This window comes from Cricetulus griseus, chromosome 5, assembly GCF_003668045.3.
Source record: "Cricetulus griseus strain 17A/GY chromosome 5, alternate assembly CriGri-PICRH-1.0, whole genome shotgun sequence".
NCBI lineage: Eukaryota > Metazoa > Chordata > Mammalia > Rodentia > Cricetidae > Cricetulus > Cricetulus griseus.
This window is the reverse complement of record NC_048598.1, coordinates 101,283,426-101,304,794: the sequence shown is the minus strand read 5'-3', so window position 1 is coordinate 101,304,794 and position 21,369 is coordinate 101,283,426. Positions and strand designations below refer to the sequence as shown.

The 21,369-nt window shown below is 55.3% G+C and overlaps 1 protein-coding gene across 1 annotated transcript; it reads right to left on the bottom strand.

Moving 5' to 3' along the window:
* Window positions 1–4,697: 4,697 nt before the first annotated feature.
* Window positions 4,698–20,695, bottom strand: LOC113836187 (one cut domain family member 3-like). Its single transcript, XM_027419568.1, is given in 3 exon segments — window positions 4,698–4,987; window positions 19,511–19,927; window positions 19,930–20,695. Coding segments are annotated over 3 exon segments (1,473 nt in total).
* Between the last annotated feature and the right edge of the window lie 674 nt (window positions 20,696–21,369).

Sequence of the window (21,369 nt, the reverse complement as noted above, 5' to 3'; positions counted from 1 at the left end):
GCTTCTTTGTTTCTGAGAAAGAAAAGGAAGCGATCAGGCTCTGCCCAACCTTGGGCTCCACCCCATACCTACCTTGGCTTAAACCGTACCCCAGCACCCTCCTCTGACCCCTTCTTCCTCCAGGCTGCCTCCCTTGGTTGAAGGAGAGATCTCAGAAGCAGGCCCTGAGTGAGGAAGGTAGAGGGGTGGCCCTCCGCAGCAGATGGGGCTTGTCTTCCCTCCGCTTCCCCTTGCTTCCTTCTGGGGGGGGGCGGGGGTGGAGCCCCGTTCTGCCAGTTCACAGTTGGCCAACACACATGTAGCTGACTGACTAGAAAATACTTTATTGAAGGAAAAAAACAAAAGAAAACAACAGAGCAAACCCAGCACAGCGATGGTTAATGATGGTGCTGCTTCTCTGGTCTCTCCCTGTGACCTGAGGGCTGGGGTGGGGAGGGGTGCCCTTCAATTCATCTGCCCACTAGGGGCTGGAGCCTTCGAATGATTCCAAGAACAGTCCTATTTTCTGTTTTCCACTGAAAATTCTTGGGAGCATTCCTCACATCGTTCCCAACTGAGAGAAGCCACCAACACCCAACCTCAGGGGGTCTGAGGGACCACAAGGCAGGATAAGCCCTGTACCTGGTGGTTAAACTTTGGTTGAACCACTTGGGGACAATAAGGCAAAAGGTCCAGGGTCACACTTTCCTACGCCCCGGGAGCAGTGCTGAAGGTGGGGACTTTCTAACCCTTCTTTCAGCCCAGTTCTGTGACATGGGACCTGCCATTTGAAGCCAGCTTTTGGCCAGAATCCTTGAGACCTCACTGAGATAGGTGGGGGCAGGAAACACAGGAAGCACAGGCTGGCCTGTACCCCACTTCTTCTGCTTGTGGGGGGCAAAGAGCCCTGTTCTCTAGGGTCCCCAAGTGGCTGCAAAAAAAGGAACAACACCCGAGGAAGCTGAGCGTATCCCAGGAGAGGTGAAGTCCTCAGGAAGGCTTTTGGCATCTGGGAAGTTGGGGTGCACCCAAGCTTGCTTCCTGTCTACACATGAATTTCTTAGTTGTCTGTTTTGAAGATACTTGATAAGTTTGTGCTAAAGCGAAACCCACCCGGTGGTGGTGGGGGTCCCCAGCTGCGCACATGCACCCCAAATGCAACAGAGAAGGCAATGGCCCTCCCTCTGCCAGGCTGGACCACAGGTGGCAGGGGTTGAAAGTAGAGGGAATTGAGTGGGGCTCACTCAGCTGTGGCTTGCTCCAGGACCCCTCTCTAACTTGGGACCTTGCCACCTTCTTGGACACAGTTCCTTAGAAACGAGTGGGGACAGAAACAGAGGCCACAACCAGAGCCAACTGGCTTATGAAATACAGTGATGAATGTGACCCCCCCATGCCCACCCCCTCAAAATACACGGGCCATAAATCAATCAAATTCCATCACCTCTTTGGTTTTCATTTTTCTTACTTTTTTCTTAAATTACATTTAAACACGGAACACATAGAATCATAAATACTCTTAGAAGACACGACTCCATAAAACAAGGAAACACAAGAAGCCAGGGAAAGATACAGCTGTCAAGCGTGCCTTTCTCTTTCCTAAGAGACTCTTATACATAGGAAATCTGTGAAGGCCACCGGTCCCCCATTAGTCCTCCCAGGGACCACCAGCTGTGCTGCCCTGACATCCAATAGTCTCCCACGGAACCGGTCAGAGATAAACATGCCATTGTTTGCAAAATTATAATTTGACAGTATAAAGCTTCGAGTCACATAGTCCCAAAACTAGCTAAGGTTTTTTTGTTTGTTTTGTTTTTAGCACATAAACTATTAAACATTAAATATTTTGAGGTATTTCAGAGAGAATTGTCAAAGGCTAGAAGGAATTGTGCTGGACTGTGGGTTCCCTGTGTAGGAAAGATCTTTGGTAGGTAAGGACCAGAAGGTGTGTGGGGCAGAGAGGAAGGATGGAGGTCCATCTGGGTCCTGAGAGGGGCCCTGATGTGTGTGTATGTGTGTATGTATGTATGTATGTGTATGTGTGTATATGTGTGTGTGTATGATGTGTGTGTGTATGGTAGTATTTGAAAAGGTTCCATTGGTCGCTAAGGGGTGGGGCCCTGCCTAGGTGAAGGGCTGGGGAGTGGTCAAGGGTAAATACTTGCCTAAAATGTACTAGATCCTAGGTTCCATCCCCATCATCACCAGAAACAAAAGCAGAAAAGAAAAAGACAAAGAGAAAAACAAAACTCTGTCTGACTGATGATGCATGCCTGTGATCCTAGCCCTCAGGAGGCTGAGGCAGGAAGATCTCAACCTAGAGGCTAGCCTTGGCTGCAGAGTGAGACAAGTCTCACAAGTTTACAGATAAATATGGTATTTTCCAACTTGTCATTAATCTCAGATCTTTTGAGGCAGGGCTGTACTCTGTGAACGGATCAGCCAGCCTCTACACCCTGACTGCTGGGTATAAAGTCACGTGTCACTATGTCATACTTCATTTTTTCCCCTGCTCATTTTGTGGTCTTGGGTCTTCTGGTTCTTAGGATGCGTCACCTATGCCTGCTGGGCAGGACTGGCTTGGAGCCACGAATCAGAAATGTGGGAGTGTGAGGGAAAGGGGGGACTCAGTACTAGTGCAGGTGGGAGGAGGGAGCCTGAGCTCTCACAAATGGCAGCTATTGTTTGTGTATATTTTAAAAGATTTATTTTTTAGCCTGGTGGTGATAGTCTGCATCTTTAATCCCAGCATTTGGGAGGCAGAGGCAGGCGAATCTCTGAGTTCGAAGTCTGCCTGGTCTCCAGAGTGAATTCCAGGACATCAAGGGCTACACAGAGAAACCCTGTCTCGAAAAACCAAAAAGCAACAACAAAAAAATTGTTTTATTTTTAATTGTGTATGGGTATGTGCATATGAGTGTAGGTGCCTGTGAAGCCAGCAGAGAGCGCTGAGTCCTTTAGAACTGGAGTTGTGGATGTTGTTAGCTTCCATATGGGGGCTGAGAACCCAGTCTTTTCAGCAGTGTGTGTGTGTGGTTGTGTGTGTGTGTGTGTGTGTGAGTATGTGGTGTGTGTGTGTGTATGTGGTGTGTGTGTGTGTGTGTGTGTGTGTGTGTGTGTGTGTGTGAGACCTGTCTCTTGCTGAGTGGGAACAGGGAGGACTTTTCACTCTGAGCATTCTGCCTCACACCTGAAGGATCTAGAAGCATTCATCCAAGTCGCTTCCATGGGAGAGCGGCAAGTCATTAAGGACAGAGGACACTCTACACACATCTTTGGTTCAATAAGAAGGCACTCACCGACCTCGCTGTCCTCCTGTCTCTGTCTCTCTGTCTCTCTGTCTCTCTGTCTCTCTGTCTCTGTCTCTCTCTCTCTCTCTGTCTCTCTCTCTCTCTCTCTCTCTCAGGTAGGGGACAGCCATGGGATGAGGGTGGGGACACCCTGGCTTCCAGCACAAACCCTTGGGGGTGGGGGAATCTTTGGTATCAGACGTGATCCTTTGAATCACAGCGTGGGCTCAATGAGGTAGCCTTTACAGGGTGGGGGAGGGGGTCCTTTTTCTTTTTCTCACTAGAAAGTTCTCTTGCATTCTCTAGGGAAACTGGGGTGGGGCCCTCCCTGGGAGGCAGCCATGGGGTAGGTTCAGAAGAGAGGAGTTCCCAGGATCTTGAACCCCAGAGGGTGAAGGGGAGAGGCAGCCTCCTGGGATCTGGCTGCCAGGCCAGTCTTGAAATGTCACCCAAAGGGGAGGGCTGAGCAGTGGGGTGGGGTTCCCCTTGCTTCTAACCCTTCCCCATTGTACATTTTTTTTTTTTTTTGGCAAAAACAATGGAGCAAGCAGTTTTCCACTTCATCTCTCTCTTCTGAGAGAGGTCACCAATGCAAGGGTTACTCCTGAATGTCCTCCGGGGGAGGAGGCTCAGGTATGCACCCCAAGCAACCAAAAAAAGTGTGATGAATTCCAGAGATTTCCAGAGCTTTGTATCCAAGGGATGCTGGCTGTGCCTCCATGGGGCCCCACAACTGGGAGAGTCTGATGCCTGCCTTATCTGGGGTGTCATTTTTTTTTTTGCTCTTTGGTGACCTTGTTCCCTGTGTAGCATTCTTCACATAGCAAGGTGCTTATAGTGAACTCAACCAGGGGTGCTGGGACAGGAGGCGGCCAGAGCAACCCTCATCTCTGCATCTGCCACTGTCTCCTTGGAGGGGGGGAGGAGGCTCCCCACATGTCCCCTCCCGGCATTAAGGCAGGGAATTGTTGGCACAGGATATCCAGGCCTCTGGGGTGGGGGTGGCAGCTGGGGTTTTGGCCGGGAGGGTCTGTCCTGAAAGGATCCGGCTTGTTGTCGGTTTTGGCCACTTGGAATAGGTCTCAGTTCTTGGGGAGGGGTCAAAGGGACAGAGACCTGGCCTGGAGGAGAAAGAGGGGAGGGGGAAACAGCTGTCTGCCTCCCCCCTTTTGAGGGGGTTTGGGATCTGGGAAGGAAGGGTTCGCTATTAAATTTTTTCTTAAATACCCGGGTTTCGTTTGTAAGGTGTGCTTCATTCCTGACCCACTCTTCCCTCGAGGTCCCCTTGGCGTCCAAAATTGAGGGGGTTTGGGGTACGTCCCAGTACCCTGGAGGGGGGTGCTTCCTTTGGCTGGGTGGGGGAGGGGTCCCTCAGTCCCCAGGGCTGGGGTGTGCGATCCCCTGGGGCTGGGGTGGGAGGTGGAAGGCTCAGGCCTTGGAGAAGGTGGCAGCGCCTGTCGCGGTGCCTGGGGTAGCACCCGGCTCCTCAGCCCAGCGGTTCATGCAGCGGCGCCTGGCGTTCATGAAGAAGTTGCTGACGGTGTTGAGTTCCAGACCTAGCTGCTGCGAGATGGTGGCCTGCATCTCCTTGGACGGCCGCTTGTTCTCCTTGAAGATGGCGATCAACGTGCGGCGCTGAAGGTCGGTGAACACCAGCCGCTGTTTCTTGGGCTGCAGAGCTCTCTCCTTCTGCTGGTCCTGTTCCTTGCGCTTACAGGCTGTGAGAGGGCACAGGGGTGAGAAAGGACACATGGGGGTGAGAGGACGGACACAGGGGTGGGCCAGGGGGCCAGAGCGGGGTGTGGCGGCAAGGGATGGGGCAGGGACAAGGACTGTAGGGAGGAAGGGGACAGGGACCCAGGATGATGAGATGGGGCACCCGAGGAAGGGAGGAAGCAAACCAGGGAGCAGGAGCGAGGGTCGGCCAGGGAGCAGGAGGGAGAGCCAGGCACGCACAACCGGAATTGGGGGGTAGGGGTAGGATAGACACGGAGTCATGCAGGGTGGAGACAGACAAAGCAAGTGGCATCTAGTTAACACATATCACAGCCATCACCCGCTCCAGCAAAACCCCCGAGGGGTTACCAGTCCTAGCTTCCTGCCCACAACGCTCCCTGTTCCAGTCTCCTCAGTAAAGACTCTGGGCCCCAATATGGACCGCCTCACCCAAAGACTAAGGATATAGGCCGGGGGGTCATATCCCCCTTAGGAGCTGCGGTCCCACCTGGAGGCCGTTTGGGGCAGGATGGAGACTTGTGACTGATCTGATGGGCTGACTATGAGATGGTTGACTCTAGGCTTGAGGGTTGCGTCTCAAGTGTCAGCAATCAGGACACAGTCCCGACCTCCTGGGGCCCCAGTCCTGAGACTCCTGTGGGACTTGCCACCTCAGGTTCAGGCCATCCCCCTCACCGCCGCCTATGATCCCCAGGGAGAGGTTGGGGCGTGGTCAGGGTAAAGCCCCACCTGGAATCCACAGTGAGGGGCTGGGTTTGTAGTCAGGGTAAAGCCCCACCTAAAATCCCCCAGTGAGAGGTTGGGGCGTGGTCAGTGTGGAGCCCCGCCTAGAATCCCCAGTGAGGGGCTGTGGGCGTGGTCAGGGTGGAGCCCCACCTAGAATCCTCCAGCAAGGTGTTGGGAGTATGACTTAGGGGTAGAAGGCCTACAAATTGAAGTTAGCATGTTTGCTTTCTGGTCTAGATGCAATCCACAACCAGATAAAACAGATGATCAGATAAGGAAAGAAAGAGGGACAGTTTTTGACATAGCTTAGGGGATAAAAGCATTTGCCACCCAGGCCTAGTGACGGGAGGCCAGTCCCTGGAACTTGCATAAAAGTAGGGAGAACCGACTCTAGAGCATTGTCTTTTGACTTCCATATGTACTCCATGGCATGTGTGCTCACATTCATCCACATACACACAACAACAATAATAAATAAAATAAAAAATTTAAATATGTAGGTGTGACACTCAAAGGTAATTGTCAGATTGACAGAATTTAGAATCACCCAGGAGACCAGGGTCTTGTTTTGTCTGTGGGAATTACACCTGCTCACTGTGGGTGGCGCCATTCCCTGGGCTGGGATCCTGGACTGCTAAGTGGAGTGTGAGCCAAGCCCTAGCATGCATGCTATCACTGTCTTCTGACTGTGGGTGTGGGCATCCTCTCAGGTCCTACAACCTTCACTTCCCCACAGTCACGAATCTGCCAGCATCACCAAGAAAAGCCTTTCTCCCTTGAGTGACAGCAGGGAAGGAGGACACCAGAACTGAAGAACATATGTGCCCCGTGGGTGAATGGAAACACACAGACACATCTTTGTGACATTTCAGGACCCCGAGGATAGACAGAAAATTCCCAAGTCTTACAAAAAGGAAAAGCGGCCACTATGGGAACGATCCAGAATCAGGGTAGCTTTGGGGTCCTCAGAAGCTGGGAGACAAAAAAATTCCAAGGACAGGGCTTGGGGCAGGAGCACTTGTTGCTCTTGCAGGGACCCAAGCCCAGTTCTCAGAAACCCATGTGGCAGCTAACTGTAACTGCAGTTCCAGGGGCTTCCACACCTTTTTCTGGCTTTTGCTGGAATTGGCACACACAGAGACACACTTATACACATAATTAAAAATAAAAATAAGAGCCAGGAGGTGGTGGCGCACGCCTTTAATCCCAGCTCTCAGGAGGCAGAGGCAGGCGGATCTCTGTGAGTCCGAGACCAGCCTGGTCTACAGAGTGAGTTCCAGGACAGGCTCCAAAGCCACAGAGAAACCCTGTCTAGAAAAACCAAAAAAAGAAAAAAAATCTTTAAATTAAAGGTGTGTGCCACCACCACCTGGCATGAGTTCCAAAGGTCTTAATGAGTTGGTTTTGGATTCTGCTTGGTGGTGTCCCAGAAATTGGCATGGCTCCAGGGCCTGCTTGCTTACTCTGCACTCATATGGCTTTTTCATTTTCTTTTTAGATTTTTATTTTATTTTTAGGTGTGTGTGTGTGTGTGTAACTGCAATGTCTGCCCAAGCCAGAAGGGGACATTAGATCCCTTGGAGCAGGAGTTACAGGCAGCTATAAGCTGCCTGATGTGGGTGCTGGGAACTGAATCCCGCACTTTGCAGGAGCAACAGGAGCTCTTAACTATTGAGCCATTTCCACAGCCCTGTGCCTTCTTCACTCTCTCACAGTCCAGGACCCACACCCAGGGACTGGTGGCACACAAGGAACAGTTCTTCCCACACGACAGATCCCTCACAGACTCACCCACAGCCACCCTGGTCTACACGGTCCTCCAATGAGAGGCCCTCCCCAGGTGGCCCTGGTTTGCTGCGAGTGGATGTTTAAAATTGGCTGTCATCCCAGGCAAGTTGCATGGTGAGGCCCTGTCTTCCACCCCGAGCCCCATATGAATGTATATAGAGTTGACAAAGGCTGCATGGTTGGGGTATAGCAGCTGGGTAGATAAAAGCATCCTCTCTTGCCTGAGGCTCTTTGGGATTTGACTGTGCTACGATACTCATAGGACAATGGTTGTCCATCCCTGGATGAGGGCACAACTAGAGTTAGCAAGGTGAGGGGAACAATAGTCTGAGCTTTTAAATTCCAGTGAAGGTCCACCCATCTACCTATTCATCTATCCACCCATCCATCCATCCATCCACCTTCCCACCTAACAGTCTACTCTTAGACTGTTCAACAAGGACAGAAATACAGATTTCCCAACATACAAGGTTTTCATGTCAAGAGATTTTTGCGGATCTGTTATTCTGTCCTTATGATAAATTTTTCTTTTTATTTACACAGAGACATAAGTCATTGGCCTAAGAAGGCCCAGCCAGGTAAAATCAGTTGAGAGAACAGGCCTGGGAGGTGAAAGAAGGTCCTCTCAGAGTTGCTAAAGTGAACCCCCAAGCCAAGGCTGTGGAGTGGCCAGCCACAGAAGTCTTAAAAGAAAGAAAAAGTCAGTTTTTTGGTGGATGGCAGCATGAAGCCAGTACCGTTTTCCTTGCATTCGGTCTGATGACACTTGTTCACACAGACACAAGCCTCGTTCAGGCTGAGCTTCTCGCCACCTGTCCCATCATCCATCCCCCATGGCTGAAGAGGAGGCTACAGGGCTGAGCAGCTGTTATAGCCTCCAAGCCAACCCAAGGCCTAGATCTGAGCCATTTCATTGCGATGGGGACACCCTGGAACCAGGCAGAGGGATGCATGAGGAGGAAGGGCCTCAGACTTACCCACCAGGCCAGCTTTGCTCCAGCCACAGACTTTTCTAGGGGCCCTAGGCGTGGCTCCGTCTCCACCTGAGAGGCAGCTTCAGCCTAGGCCAGGCCCTTCCCTGTCGCCTCTACAAATACCATCTCCACCATCTCTCTCAAACACCCTTCCTCCACACGCACCTCCATCCACCCCCTCCATTCCTACTGCCTCCACCCCCACCTCCTCCCATGTCCTCCACCTTCCACTGTCAGTCTCCCTCAGTTCCGCCCTCTCTTCCCCCATGGACACTAACAATGGCCTGCTGCCCATCACCCCATCTCACAACTAACCTCTGCTGCAGCCGTCCTGGCTAACTGTCCTGCTTTCTTTTCAACACTCTCATCCCCAGTGTGTTCCCCACCTTGGAGTCTACTTCTCAAGGCTCAGCACCAGGGGCTGCAGCCAGAGCCCCAGCAGCCTTCCGTGTGTGGGCAGCTGCAGGGCTGGGGTTTGTCTGCAGGCCCTCTCCTTTCAGTGATAGAGCCAAGACACACAGCACATGCCACCAATGGAGACCTCCTGTCACTCTGTGTCCCTTGATCACCCTTTTGCTTTTATTATTTTTTTTCTGAAACAGGGTTTCTTTTCTTTGTTTGTTTGTTTGTTTTTTTTTTTTCGAGACAGGGTATCTCTGTGTAGCTTTGGAGCCTGTCCTGGCAGTCGCTCTGGAGACCAGGCTGGCCTCGAACTCACAGAGATCCACCTGCCTCTGCCTCACGAGTGCTGGGATTAAAGGCGTGCGCCACCAACGCCCGGCCTGAAACAGGGTTTCACCAGGCAAAGTTTATTTTTATTATGTTTAACTTTGTGGCTCCGTGGTGGCAGCACACACCTCTAATTCAGCACTCAGAAGGCAGAGGCAGGAGGATCTCTGTGAGTTTGAGGCCAGCCTGGTCTACAGAGCAAGTTCCAGAACAGCCAGGGCTACACAGAGAAACCCTGTCTCGAATGAATGAATGAATGAATGAATGTATATAAATGTGACTGAGCTTGGGCGTGTGCAGTGCATGTAGTTGCCTGTGGAGGGGTGTCAGGTCCCCTGGAGCCACCGTGCAGAACAGATCCTCTGCACAGCCATAAGCAGTCCTCCACAGAGCCTTCTCTCCAGCCCCTCTCTATGTTTTTTGAAACAGGGTCTGTGGCTGGGACCTGCAGCTTGTACATTAAGCTAGACTGGCCGGGTCTGGACCCCAGGATCTCCTGTCACTGCCTCCACAGGGCTAATACGACAAGCAAGTGCCACCACACCCTGGGTTTAAATCTTACATTTATTGGTTTATTACTTTTATTTTTGGTTTTTCGACACAGGGTTTCTCTGTGTAGCCCTGGCTGTCCTGGAACTCACTCTGTCGACCAGGCTGGCCTCGAACTCACAGAGATCCAACTGCCTCTGCTTCCCGAGTGCTGGGATTAAAGACGTGGCCACCACTGCCCTGCCTATTGCCCACTCACTTGCCCATCGTCTTGCAGTTCCCATTGTGTCCATGAGAGGGCAGCCGTCCACGGTCTATTGGGCTGTATCCTGGAGGGGTACCTTGGAGTCTAGGGTAGAATCTGCTTAGATCTCCGGATTTGCAGGCTGGGTGCCTGAGTTTCATGATTTTCTAGTGTTACTTGGGAACACAGATCACCCCAGGTCCTGGCCTGATGTACAACTGCTCTGCAGGTTCCCGGGCAGGACTTCCCTTTTTCCATTGCTAGGTGGTTGCAGAAAAATATTTAATGAATTGTGAAAGACACGAGGCTCCCCTATCTCTGAGAAAAGTTGAAATGTGGGTCGCATTTCTCATGTTGCCATGAGGACCCATTAACAAGGTCTCACATTGTCAGCTGCCCTGGGATCTTCGCCTTTAGGAGCCGGAGAAACTATGACTAGACAGCTCCTACACATCCCTTAAAGCCCAAGGCTTTAAGCCATTGCACCAGGGAGCCCTTCCCTTCCCTTCCTGCAGAGTTGACCCTGTAAAAATTGGTCCCACGGCTAAAGCTTGGTGGGTAGGGTGTGTGGCTCAGGGGGTGGGGTTTGTGGCTCGGTGGGTGGGGTTTATGGCTCGGTGGGTGGGGTGTGTGGCTCAGGGGGTGGGGTGTGTGGCTCGGTGGGTGGGGTGTGTGGCTTGGTGGGTGGGGTGCTTGCCCATCATGCAGGACGCCCTGGGTTCCATTCCCAGCATTAAATAAAGCAGATGAGGTGGCTCACGTCTGTGCGCTCTCCTCTCAGTCTTGGAGACCACGCAGACAAATCGGTTCAAGGTCCATCCCTGACTACATAGGGAATTGGAGACCAGCCTGGGCTACACAGATACTGCCTCAAAGTTAAAAGACAGACAGAGAGACAGAGAGGGGGGAGGGAGGGATCCAGGTGTCCCTTCCCGACCCCCCCCCGTGTGCGCCGTGCCCCACGGGTGCCGCGGTTACCCCCGCCCATCCCCTTCCTCCCCGTGTGGCTACCCGCACAGTCCACCGAGGCTGTGAGCCATGGCCCGGCTGTCCCCTCCCGCACGCACGTCACTCTCACTCCTGCAGCCTACAATTCAATGCCAGCCTGGTCTCCGGCTGGGATGATGGCCGGTTTCCTTGGCGACAAGTCCTGCCCCGCCACGAGCCGCAGGGTCGGGGCAGGTGTTGGGCCAGCGATCCGTCCACACCGTGGTCTGTCAGCCCAGCCAGGCCGAGCGCCCCGCAGCCCCACCCAGGGTTGGGTGACTCTGCCAGGGTCACAAATCTCCAGCACGCTTAGAAAGGCGGTTTGGTGGGCAGGAGGGCCAGGGCGAAGACCCGCTCCCCCCCTCCATACTCCCCATCTCCCCGCCCGCCCTCCATCCCCACCCGCCCCGCCCCGCCCCGCCGCTCAGGTGCCCCCTCCCGCCCTGCCGCCGGCCTGCGCTCCCCGCGCTCTCCCACAGGGTTTTAAGGTCTCGGTTTTTCAAAGTCTGACCTGGACCGGAGCTGATCTGCCTGCCCCCGGATGAGGGATGAGGGATGAGGGGTGCGGGGAGCTGGAGGGTCACAGGGTGGGGACAGCGGGGCAGCCAGGGCCCCTGCCGCTTTGCTAAGGAGCCCTCCCTCCCACGGGGGCAAACAAGTTAGCAAACGGCCCTCCGCTCTCAAACTTGCAGACACAAGGACTCCCTCGGGTAGCCCAGGCTGGCCAGGACTCCGGGCCACCTCCGTGTGGCCATCCCAGCTGACTGGCAGGCTGAGCGTTAACGTTTAAAGAGTCATTTGCAAGAGGCAAGGCGGCAGCTGGGAGAAGAATTAGAAAAAGATGGCTGGAAAGGAAACAGGTGACTGGGAAGGCCGAGCGAGGCTGACCCAGAGCAGGCTGCGCAGGGAGAGCCGGTCGATTGTTAGTGAATTAATCCGCTGATAAGGGCTGCATGTCCCCGGAAGCGCGTCCTGCCACCCGAGGGCGACCGGTCTCCAAACGCCCGACTGCGGGCAGGACAGTGGGCGCTGGGGAAACGGAGGGAAGTCCACTGCTGAGCACCCCGCGGGCCCCGCAGAACCCGAAAAACTAAAATAAAAAGAATAACAATAAAAAGAATGAATATGGTGGTGCAGGCAAGAGAACTCGGAGTTCGAGGTCATCTTCAGTTACGCGTGGGTGGGGTGTTGAAATCAACTTGGGGACAGGAGACCCTGTCTCAATAAACAAAACAAAACAGAACAAAAATACAGAATTATTTTTGAAAGACTTGTGCGGCCCCAAGGAGAAGCCAAGTGCAGCGGGGAGGGAGGGGAGGCTGCGCCCTGGGAGGCCCAGCCTCCCAAGGGCCACAGGAGGGTTGGGGGCACCCGGCTCTGGACCGACGTGGGGGCGCAGGTTCACAGGGGGCGTCTGGGTGTGAACAGGAGTTGGGGGCACCGGTTCAGAGGGGGGGTCTGGGTGTGAACAGGAGGTGGGGGCGCCGGTTCAGGGGGCATCTGGGTGGAACAGGAGGTGAGGGGAGGTCTGGGTGTGAACAGGAGGTGGGGACGCCGGTTCAGAGGGGGCGTCTGGGTGTGAACAGGAGTTGGGGCGCCGGTTCAGAGGGGGGTCTGGATGTGAACAGGAGGTGGGGGCGCCGGTTCAGAGGGGAGGTCTGGGTGTGAACAGGAGGTGGGGACGCCGGTTCAGAGGGGGCGTCTGGGTGTGAACAGGAGTTGGGGCGCCGGTTCAGAGGGGGGTCTGGTGTGAACAGGAGTGGGGGCGCCGGTTCAGAGGGGGGTCTGGATGTGAACAGGAGGTGGGGGCGCCGGTTCAGAGGGGAGGTCTGGGTGTGAACAGGAGGTGGGGACGCCGGTTCAGAGGGGGCGTCTGGGTGTGAACAGGAGTTGGGGCGCCGGTTCAGAGGGGGGTCTGGATGTGAACAGGAGGTGGGGGCGCCGGTTCAGAGGGGGGTTGGGTGTGAACAGGAGGTGGGGTGCCGGTTCAGAGGGGGGTCTGGGTGTGAACAGGAGTTGGGGGCGCCAGTTCAGAGGGGGCATCTGGGTGTGAACAGGAGTTGGGGGGCGCCAGTTCAGAGGGGGCATCTGGGTGTGAACAGTAGGTGTGCATTGCTTGCTAGCAGCTTGGGCACAGCCTCAGACTGAACATTCCTGTACCCCAACAACACTGTGTCCCCAAGCCTCTTCCCCTTAGATACCCCCTGTGGCCTCCGTGGAAACCCGTCTGGGTTCTCTTTCTGTCTTTTCAAAGTGACCACAATTCTGTAAGTCCCTTTGCTGTCCCCACCTGTGGAAGGGTCTGTGTCACTCCACCTAGGGGAAACAGAGGCCGCAGGTGTCATAGAGCTGCCTGAGGGTCACATGAACTTCTCAGTCACCCCCACCTCCGGGTCCAGCCTCGCCCCTCCCCCCTTCAGCACAGCCTAGGGTATTGATCACAGTCTATTTTTAATTAAAAACTTGATTCAAACCAGCTTGAACCTCCCTGGTTAAAGCCAGGCTGTTCACAGGCTAATACAAAGAGGCCGTGGGGGCCAGCCTAGCTCTGGCAGCCACCTCACCTGTCCCCCACTAGCCATGTCCTCCCCTATTCATGCAGGACTGAGGGAGTTACAGACTGTCCAGGGAAGTTGCCTTCTGCATCTTAGGGGCTATGCCAGGTGTGTCAAGAATCCCAAGGCAGCCATGAAGAGTCAGTCCTAGTGGGGCATGGAGCCAGGAGATCAGCTGGGAGGAAATGGTGACTGGTTTTTTAGACTAGAGTTGTGGTGGCTGGTAGGGGCTACTGCTGGGCAATGCCTTAGTTCAGACTAGAATTCAGTTGAAAGGGGCTTAAGCGTTTGTGGGTTTTAAAATTACATTTGTTTTGTTTTTCCAAGGCAGGGTTTCCTTGTGTAGTCTTGACTGGCCTCACTTTGTAGACCAGGCTGGCCTTGAACTCACAGAGCTCCGTCTCCTCTGCCTCCCTAGTGCTGGGATTAAAGGCGTGCACCACCAATGCCCTGCTAAAACTGCATTTTGTTTTGTGGGTTTATAAATGTGGCTGGGGACCACAGACTTATGGAGGTCAGAGGACAACTTGCAGGAGTGGTCTGCCTCCCCTACCATGCAAGTTCCCAGGATTGACCTCAAGCCCTCAGACTTGGAGCTGTCTTTCCCCATGGAGCTGTGTAAAATCCCCCTCAAGGAGAATGAAGGATTCAGAGGTCAGCCCAGCCTCTCACCAAGCAGACATGGGGTCAATTGTCTACCTGACTGTCTACCAGACTCTGGTGTGGCCACAGGAAGTGGCTACTGCATCTAGAGGGAAGTGTGAAGTTGGCCTCAGACACTGGCTCAGACTTATCCTGGGACACTGGCATCAGGAAGGGATATTTTGCCAGGAAGTCACAGTCCTATTGAGTCAGACTGAAGGAAGTCAGCCTTTCTCCTCCTTGAGGGTCTCTGAGGACTCTTAAATGGTGTGTGTGTGTGTGTGTGTGTGTGTATGTGTGTGTGTGTGTGTGTGTGCATGTGCACGCCTGTGTGTGTGTGTGTGTGTGTGTGTGTGTGTGTGTGTGTGTGTGTATACAAACCTCAAACCTCAAAGCCTCTACTATGCAGGGCTGCTGTGAAGTTGACAATGACCGAGTGCTATACCAGCTACTGCACTGTAAAGTACCATGACTTTTTCTCATGTCCAAGAGACACCCACATCCCCCCACCCCCCACACAGCTGATGCCCTGGGTCTTTAGTCTTTACCTCCTTGTTTCTTTTCTTTTCTTTTCTTTTCTTTCTTTCTTTCTTTCTTTCTTTCTTTTTTTTTTTTTTTTTTGAGTCAGGGTTTCCCTGTGGCTTTGGAGGTTGTCCTGAACTCCCTCTGTAGACCAGGCTGACCTAGGACTCACAGAAACCCACCTGCCTCTGCTGGGGTTACAGGCTGAGCCACCAATGCCTGGTATACTTCCTTGTTTCTACAATAACCTAGAGCCCCTGCCTAGAATTCCCCAGTGAGGAGCTGGGGGCGTGGTTAGGGGTTGGGCATTTCCTTAGCATGCAGGAGGCCTTGGGTCCCAGGGCTGTGAGAAAGTTTTAAGTCATTCCACTGTAATCTCTGGGGGACTAGCAAGCCAGCAGGTCCCTTATCCTGAGCAGATCCTGTGCTCAAGGGCAAAGGCATGGATTTTAGGGCTCCCAGCATCTCCTTGGCAGTGGGTGTCAAAGGCTTTATACAGGGTTGCCACTCATAGCCCTGAGAACATGGCCTCCAGGTGCTGTGTGTCCTCTGTGGCCACCTGTAATGTCTCCCCTGTGTGACCCATGTGGACTTGTGTGTGTCTACACCCACCTAGTCCCTTCCTGGAGTCCCTGCTACTCCCTGAGGGGCTTATGCAACTGTGTCCATTTCTCAGATTAGGAAACTGAGGTTGGGACATTTGTCTAGAATCAGTCTCAGATGGGACAGAGGTGGAATGCCATGCAGAAGTATGACCTTCTGCAAGTCTTTCTACGCTCTGAGGGGCTGTAGCCTCCTCCTATGTGTGTGGAGCGATGGGGGGGGTCTGTTAGAGTCTCTGAGGTTTACACAAAGACTCCAGGCCTTTACAAAGTAGAGGCAAGGCTGTAGCTCAGGGGGGAGAGTCCTGGAGGCCCTTGATTCAGCCCAGCACCACATAAACCAGATAGGAGGTTCGTGTCTGCCATCCCAGTAGCCAGTAGATGGAGGCAGAAGCCTCAGCCAGCCCAGCCTACCAGGAGGCCCTGTCTCAAAGGCAAGAACAAGGGACTGCACAGCTGGCACAGTCTCCAGGAGAGGAAACAGAGCAGGAGGCTCTGAAGAGCCTCAGGTTGTAAGCCTCTTTTTATCTTTCTTTCTCTAGTGCTGCCTGACAGCCTCTCTGTCCACCGCTGGTGGCCTCTGCATTGACCCCCCCCCCCGTGTGGACCTTAAGGAGATCAAGCAGCCCACAGACCCTGATCAGTTTCTCTTCCATGCTCTCTCCCTTCCCAGTGTGTCCCTGGGGTGCAAGAGACTGGAGAAGGGAGGGCGTGTGCATGTGGTGTGTGGTGTGTGTGTTTGCACATATGTGTATTATGGTGGTGTGTGGTGTGTGGTATGTGTGTGGTGTGTGTGTGTGTGCGAGATTGTGTGTATGGTATGTTGTGTGTGTGGTATGTTCATGCATGTTTGTATGCTGTTTGTGTGTGTATGTATGGTGGTGTGTGGTGTATGTGTGGTGTGTTTGTGTGTGCATGTGTGTATGGTATGTGGGGTGTGCTAGTGTATATGTGTGTGAATTCCTGTCCCTTCCTTCGAATATCTTATTATATATATGTATATTTTTCTGATCAGTTACAAAAAAATGATTTTTTTTCAGTCCAGAGTTGCAATTTAAACAATATTTGAAGCCGACCGAAGCTATCGACCTGGCATACGGTGATGAATCACAGACGGTAATTCGAATTCATCGACCGCCCCACCCGCCAGGAGCCGCCCCTCCCCCAGCCCTGCTCCCATAATCACAGTTTGCTCCTGTCGCCGGGGTGTATGTGGGGGGTGCAGTTCAGAGAGAGGGCTCTGGAGAGGGGTGAAGCAGATGCAAATGTCCCCTAGAATGGTGGGAAGTGTTTGGGGGAGCTGAGTCTGGACCCTCAATGGCTCCTCACCATCCACACAATGCGTATTTTACATTAGGGGAAACTGAGGCATGCAGAGGTCAACAAGGACATACTGGCCAAGGGATGGGATTCTGTGGCTCTTTGCTGTTTTCTTGGGTACAACAAAGGAAGGAATGACTTTCAGCAATGCCCAAAGGAGGAAACAGAAGGTTGTGATGTTTTCCCAGGGGTGGGGGACCAGGAGCAGCCAGGGGAACTCTTTGACTGCCATGGTCTCTTTCTTTCTATTCTTTCTGCTCTGGTCTCTTTCCTGCTCTCCTCCCTCCATCCCTTCCTGTTTCTCTCCATCTCTTTCTTTCTGTCTCCCTCTCTCCTCTCTTCTCTCTACCTTTCATTCCCTCTCCATATCTCTCTCCTCTGTCTGTCTGTCCATCCATCCGCCCATACATCCATCTATCTATCATCATCTCCCCTGTACACCCCCCCTTCCCAGTTCCTTTCTCTCACTGCGTCTGTGCTTTGCAGGACACTCTCGGGTTGGTAGCATTGGGGACAATGTTTTCCTAGTGAGGCCGTGACTTGCAAGGAGAGGTTCCCTTGTGAGCTCAAGGTCCAATTTTTCCCGAGTGGGTGAGGGACAAGGGAGTGATGCTCAGGTCTGGCACAGGTGTGAGAATACCTGCAGGCCTTGGGCTATCAATGAGACACTATGTTGAAGGGATTCGCCTGGCCGCCTCCACCACCCCCTTAACACCACAATTTACCGCCACTTAACTGCTTTTCATTTGTGCAGGAACCAGAACTAAAGGCCTGGGCTGGGGCCTAATGACCCCGGCCAGGCGGCTGCCACTTCTAACTCCAGAATGCTCTAGAGATACTGGAGTGCAGGTCACAGTGCCACAGTGTGGACCCTAAGGTCGACCTGGAATAGTCCAGGTCTGCTGTCTTCATGATCTACACAGTCTATGCCAAAGGATGTCACTTGTATACCAGCTTGTACACTCGCCCACCTAGCACCTCAGGCTCCCCTGAGGGGCCACACGCGTCCAAATCACACGGCTCAGTCCTAGGGAGGAGAAGCTGGTCACTGTAGTTGCACAAGACAAGGACAAGTCTGGCCTGGGTTTCCTCTCTGTAATAACTGAGCACTTCAAGGGGAGCACAAAGGGCTGGCGGCCTTGGTGAGGGTGTGAATTTAGATGGAACCTGGGACCTGCGGTGCAGCTGCCTTTTGTGTGGTGTCTACAAAAGAGCAATTGAAACACTATTCCCAACCACCTTAGACACTGAAGGTGACCAGCAGAGGAGGCTTTGCTTTTAAAATTCACAGAACACACACACCTTGGTGACAGTCACTCGGCAACTTGTGGCCCAGAACTGCACTGGTCCCTGGCAATCCTACTTGAAGACACTCAATGAGGTGCAGGAAAGGGCTGTGTGTTGAGACATGTATCATCCCAGTAAGGTCACCAAAAACAGGACTCCAGACAAACCTGTGTTTATCTCCTATCATCCTCTAGCAACCCCCTAGGAATTCCCAGCCTGAAATCCCCCAAAGACAGGTGTGTCTTATCACTTATGCTAAGATTCTGAGAAATCCCACCGAAGGACTCCTGAGGAAAGGGGAAGCCAAGACCGGCTGCACAGTGGGCTTGGAATGTGGGGACAGAGCAGGTGTCAACGGCTTCAACCAGGTCGGCTTCTATCCACCCCATACCACCCAGTGTCCCTTGCTTATGTGCACCCCCCCACATGCTTGCAGGGTTGCCTGGGGGTACAGTCAACCCAGTGCTCCGCTCCTGCCTCAGGGGCGCCTCACTTGAGCCCCAGCTGCCCCGCCCCTCTCTGTGTTTGTGTGCAGAGGGATCGATGAGGCGTTGGAAACCGCTATTGTCCCTGGAACGGGGTACACAGCTCCCTCCCCACCATGCCAGAGAAAAATGCTCAGCCTAGACCACCAGCTCTCTGGCACCCCCCCCAAACACACAGGATGTGGGGTTCCTGACATGCCCCATGCACTCCGAGAAACAGTGGGAGGGGACAGGTTAGACCAAAGGAGGAGACAACGGGTCCCCCCAGGGGCTGGCTGGTATGCCTGTATGGGAGAGAGACTAAGGCAAGACGCGAGGGAAGAGAAGAATAAAGAGAGGCTGGATTGGGAACCGGGCGCCAGTCCAAAGAGAGCGACAGCAATTTGTCCCGATGGGATGGAGAGAAGTAGGGACAGAGAAATCCGAGAGAGCACCGCGGGTGTGAAGGCCTCTGGTGGATGCCACCGAGCCCAGGGTCCTGTGGGCCGCCCCTCCCCCAATCTCAAATGACCTTTGCCAGCGGCCTGGGGGGGGCGGGGAGAGGGGGGACTAGCGAGCGGATCGATCAGCGGCAGGGGCTGAGCTGCACAGGAAGAAAGCTTGGTGCTGATGCTGAGGCTGGGGGCCCAGCGGTGGCCAGGCCTTGGCTGAGCACAGTCAGCGACCTGGAGCTTTGTGACTGGGTGCAGGGAGGAGCCGGTGGGCATTCTTGCAGGGTGGCTGGGGAGGAGGGGAGTGGCACCTTCTGGTCACTGGAGACACACACAGGATCACGAACTCAAGGAGTGTGCAACACAAGCGCGCGCGCGCGCACACACACACACACACACACACACACACACACGAGAGAGAGAGAGAGAGAGAGAGAGAGAGAGAGAGAGAGAGAGAGAGAGAGAGAGCTACAGCGAGGGCTGTTTTGGTTTAGCCCCAAAGACACTACACAGTCCACCAAAGAGCAGAGACGGTGACAACGGTGCAATTACCCCCTATTAGAGATGGTGCAAAAGGTCGGCGGTACAGACCCGAGGTCAGGGGACTTCCCCTCCCCAGCCAACCCAGACGAACTACCCAGGGCCAGGGCTCTAAATAGTCAGTCCCTCATCTTGAGCCAACGGTGTCCCCCAGGGTCAAGCCTCCGGGGCCCTCGTCCCTACCTGCCAGGCGCAGCGCCGACATGCGCTGGAACTCGGGCTCCTGCAGCCACTTCCACATCCTGCGGAAGGTCTCGCGGCCGGACTTGAGCTTACTCCAAGGCTTGGGGTTGCGCAGCAGGTCAGAGAGCGTGCCCTGCGAGCGGCACAGGATGCGCTGCGCGAAGATGGCCTGCGGGATGCTGTAGCGCTTCAGCTCGGCGGTGATGCGCTGGGCCACCTCTTTGGTGTTGATCTCTTCGGCTGCAGCACCGGCTCCCGGGCCGCCGGCACCTCCGCCAGCGCCCCCGCCGCCTCCGGGACCACCGCCGCTCGAGTGAGGCCCGTGCGCCCCGGCCGCAGCCAGCCCGCCCAGCGGAGCCAGCAAACCAGCGGCCGCCCCGCCAGCTGCTCCGCCGCCTCCCGCGCCGCCGCCTCCAGCAGCCCTCGGGCCAGCGCGTCCTCCGCGCGCCCCAGCAGCGCCGCGTGTGGCTCGAAGGCGGCGGGTGGCAGTAGCTTGTCCCCGGCCAGGTGGCTGGGAGCGCCGTAAGCGGCGAGCGGCGGCGGCGGAGGCGGCGGCGGCTGCGGGGCGCTGTGCAGAGCCGGGGGCAGCGCGCTGGGCAGCGGCGACAGTGGCGACCCCATGGTGGGCAGATCCTTGCCATAGGGCCCGTAGAGGTGGCCCACCGAGGCCAGCGCTGCCCGCTCGTCGCGCATGAGGGTGAAGCTGCCGCTCACGCTGGCCGCCAGGCGCTGCGGAGGGGGCGGTGGCGGTCCGGTGGCCGGGTGAGGGTGAGCGTGCGGGTGGCCTCCGTGCGCCCCGGCCACCGCGTGCTGGTGGAACTTGTCCGCCACGGCGGCCAGCGGCGGCAGGTGCTGCAAGGGCGTGAGTGTGGTGTAGGTGCCACCCAAACCTGGGGCCTCACACGCCATGCCCATGGCCGGGTGCAGGGGACCAGCCAGCTCCCCACGGAAGTCAGGGCCACCACCCGCGGCCCCTGCAGCCCCCGCGCCCCCGGCGCCCCCGCCCCCAGCGCCACCACCGTCCAGCAGGCTAGCCATGCCCGCCACCAGGCCCGGGCGCCCCGATGCCACCAGGCTTCGGTGTTGGGCCGCAGCGGAGCGCGCGTGGCCCGGGCTCAGCAGCTCTCCGGCTTGAGCGTGTGTCACCCCGTGCAGCCCCCCGAGGCTCTCCAGGCTCAGCTCCATCCTGGGTGCCCCTCCGCGCGCGCTCAAGGCCGCAGCATGGTCCCCACGCACTGGCCGACGCTCCAGGTGGTGGCGGCTGCTGTCCCACTTGCTCAGTGCTCTCGCCCGGCTTCGGCTGCTGCGAGCAGCGGCCACCAGGATGTGGCGGGGCGGCCGCCGCCGGCGCCCGGGCCAGGGTCTGACGTCAGCGCCCCCGCCCATCGCTCCGCCTGCACCCGCCAAACCCCCTGGCGCTCCAGGTTAGCTCCCCGGGTCTCCCCATTCTGCTCGCCCAGAAAATCCGAGGGGCTGGGGACAGCGGGTGGGGGTGGGGTGCAGCCCGCCCTAGCTGGTGGGGCTGGGTGTGTGTGTCTCATCTCTGCGCCTTTGATTCTCTGACCCTCTATGTCGCTTCTAGCATCCCCCTGAATCCCTAGAGTGTGACCACATGTACCCCCCAGCTCTGTTGATACCCCACCAGAAAGACGCTGCTCTTTTTCAAGCTTGACCCCATATGCAAAGCGGGTGTATGTAAAGACTTACACCCTCTTTGGGGTGAAGTGGTGAAGTGAGACTGTCTGGGACTCAGTTTCCTCAGGTGTGGCGTGGAATTGCCTGGCCTGGGAGCATCCAGAAACCCCTCTTGGTGGGGATGTGAATCTTTAATCCCAGAACTAGGGAGACAGGCAGGTGGA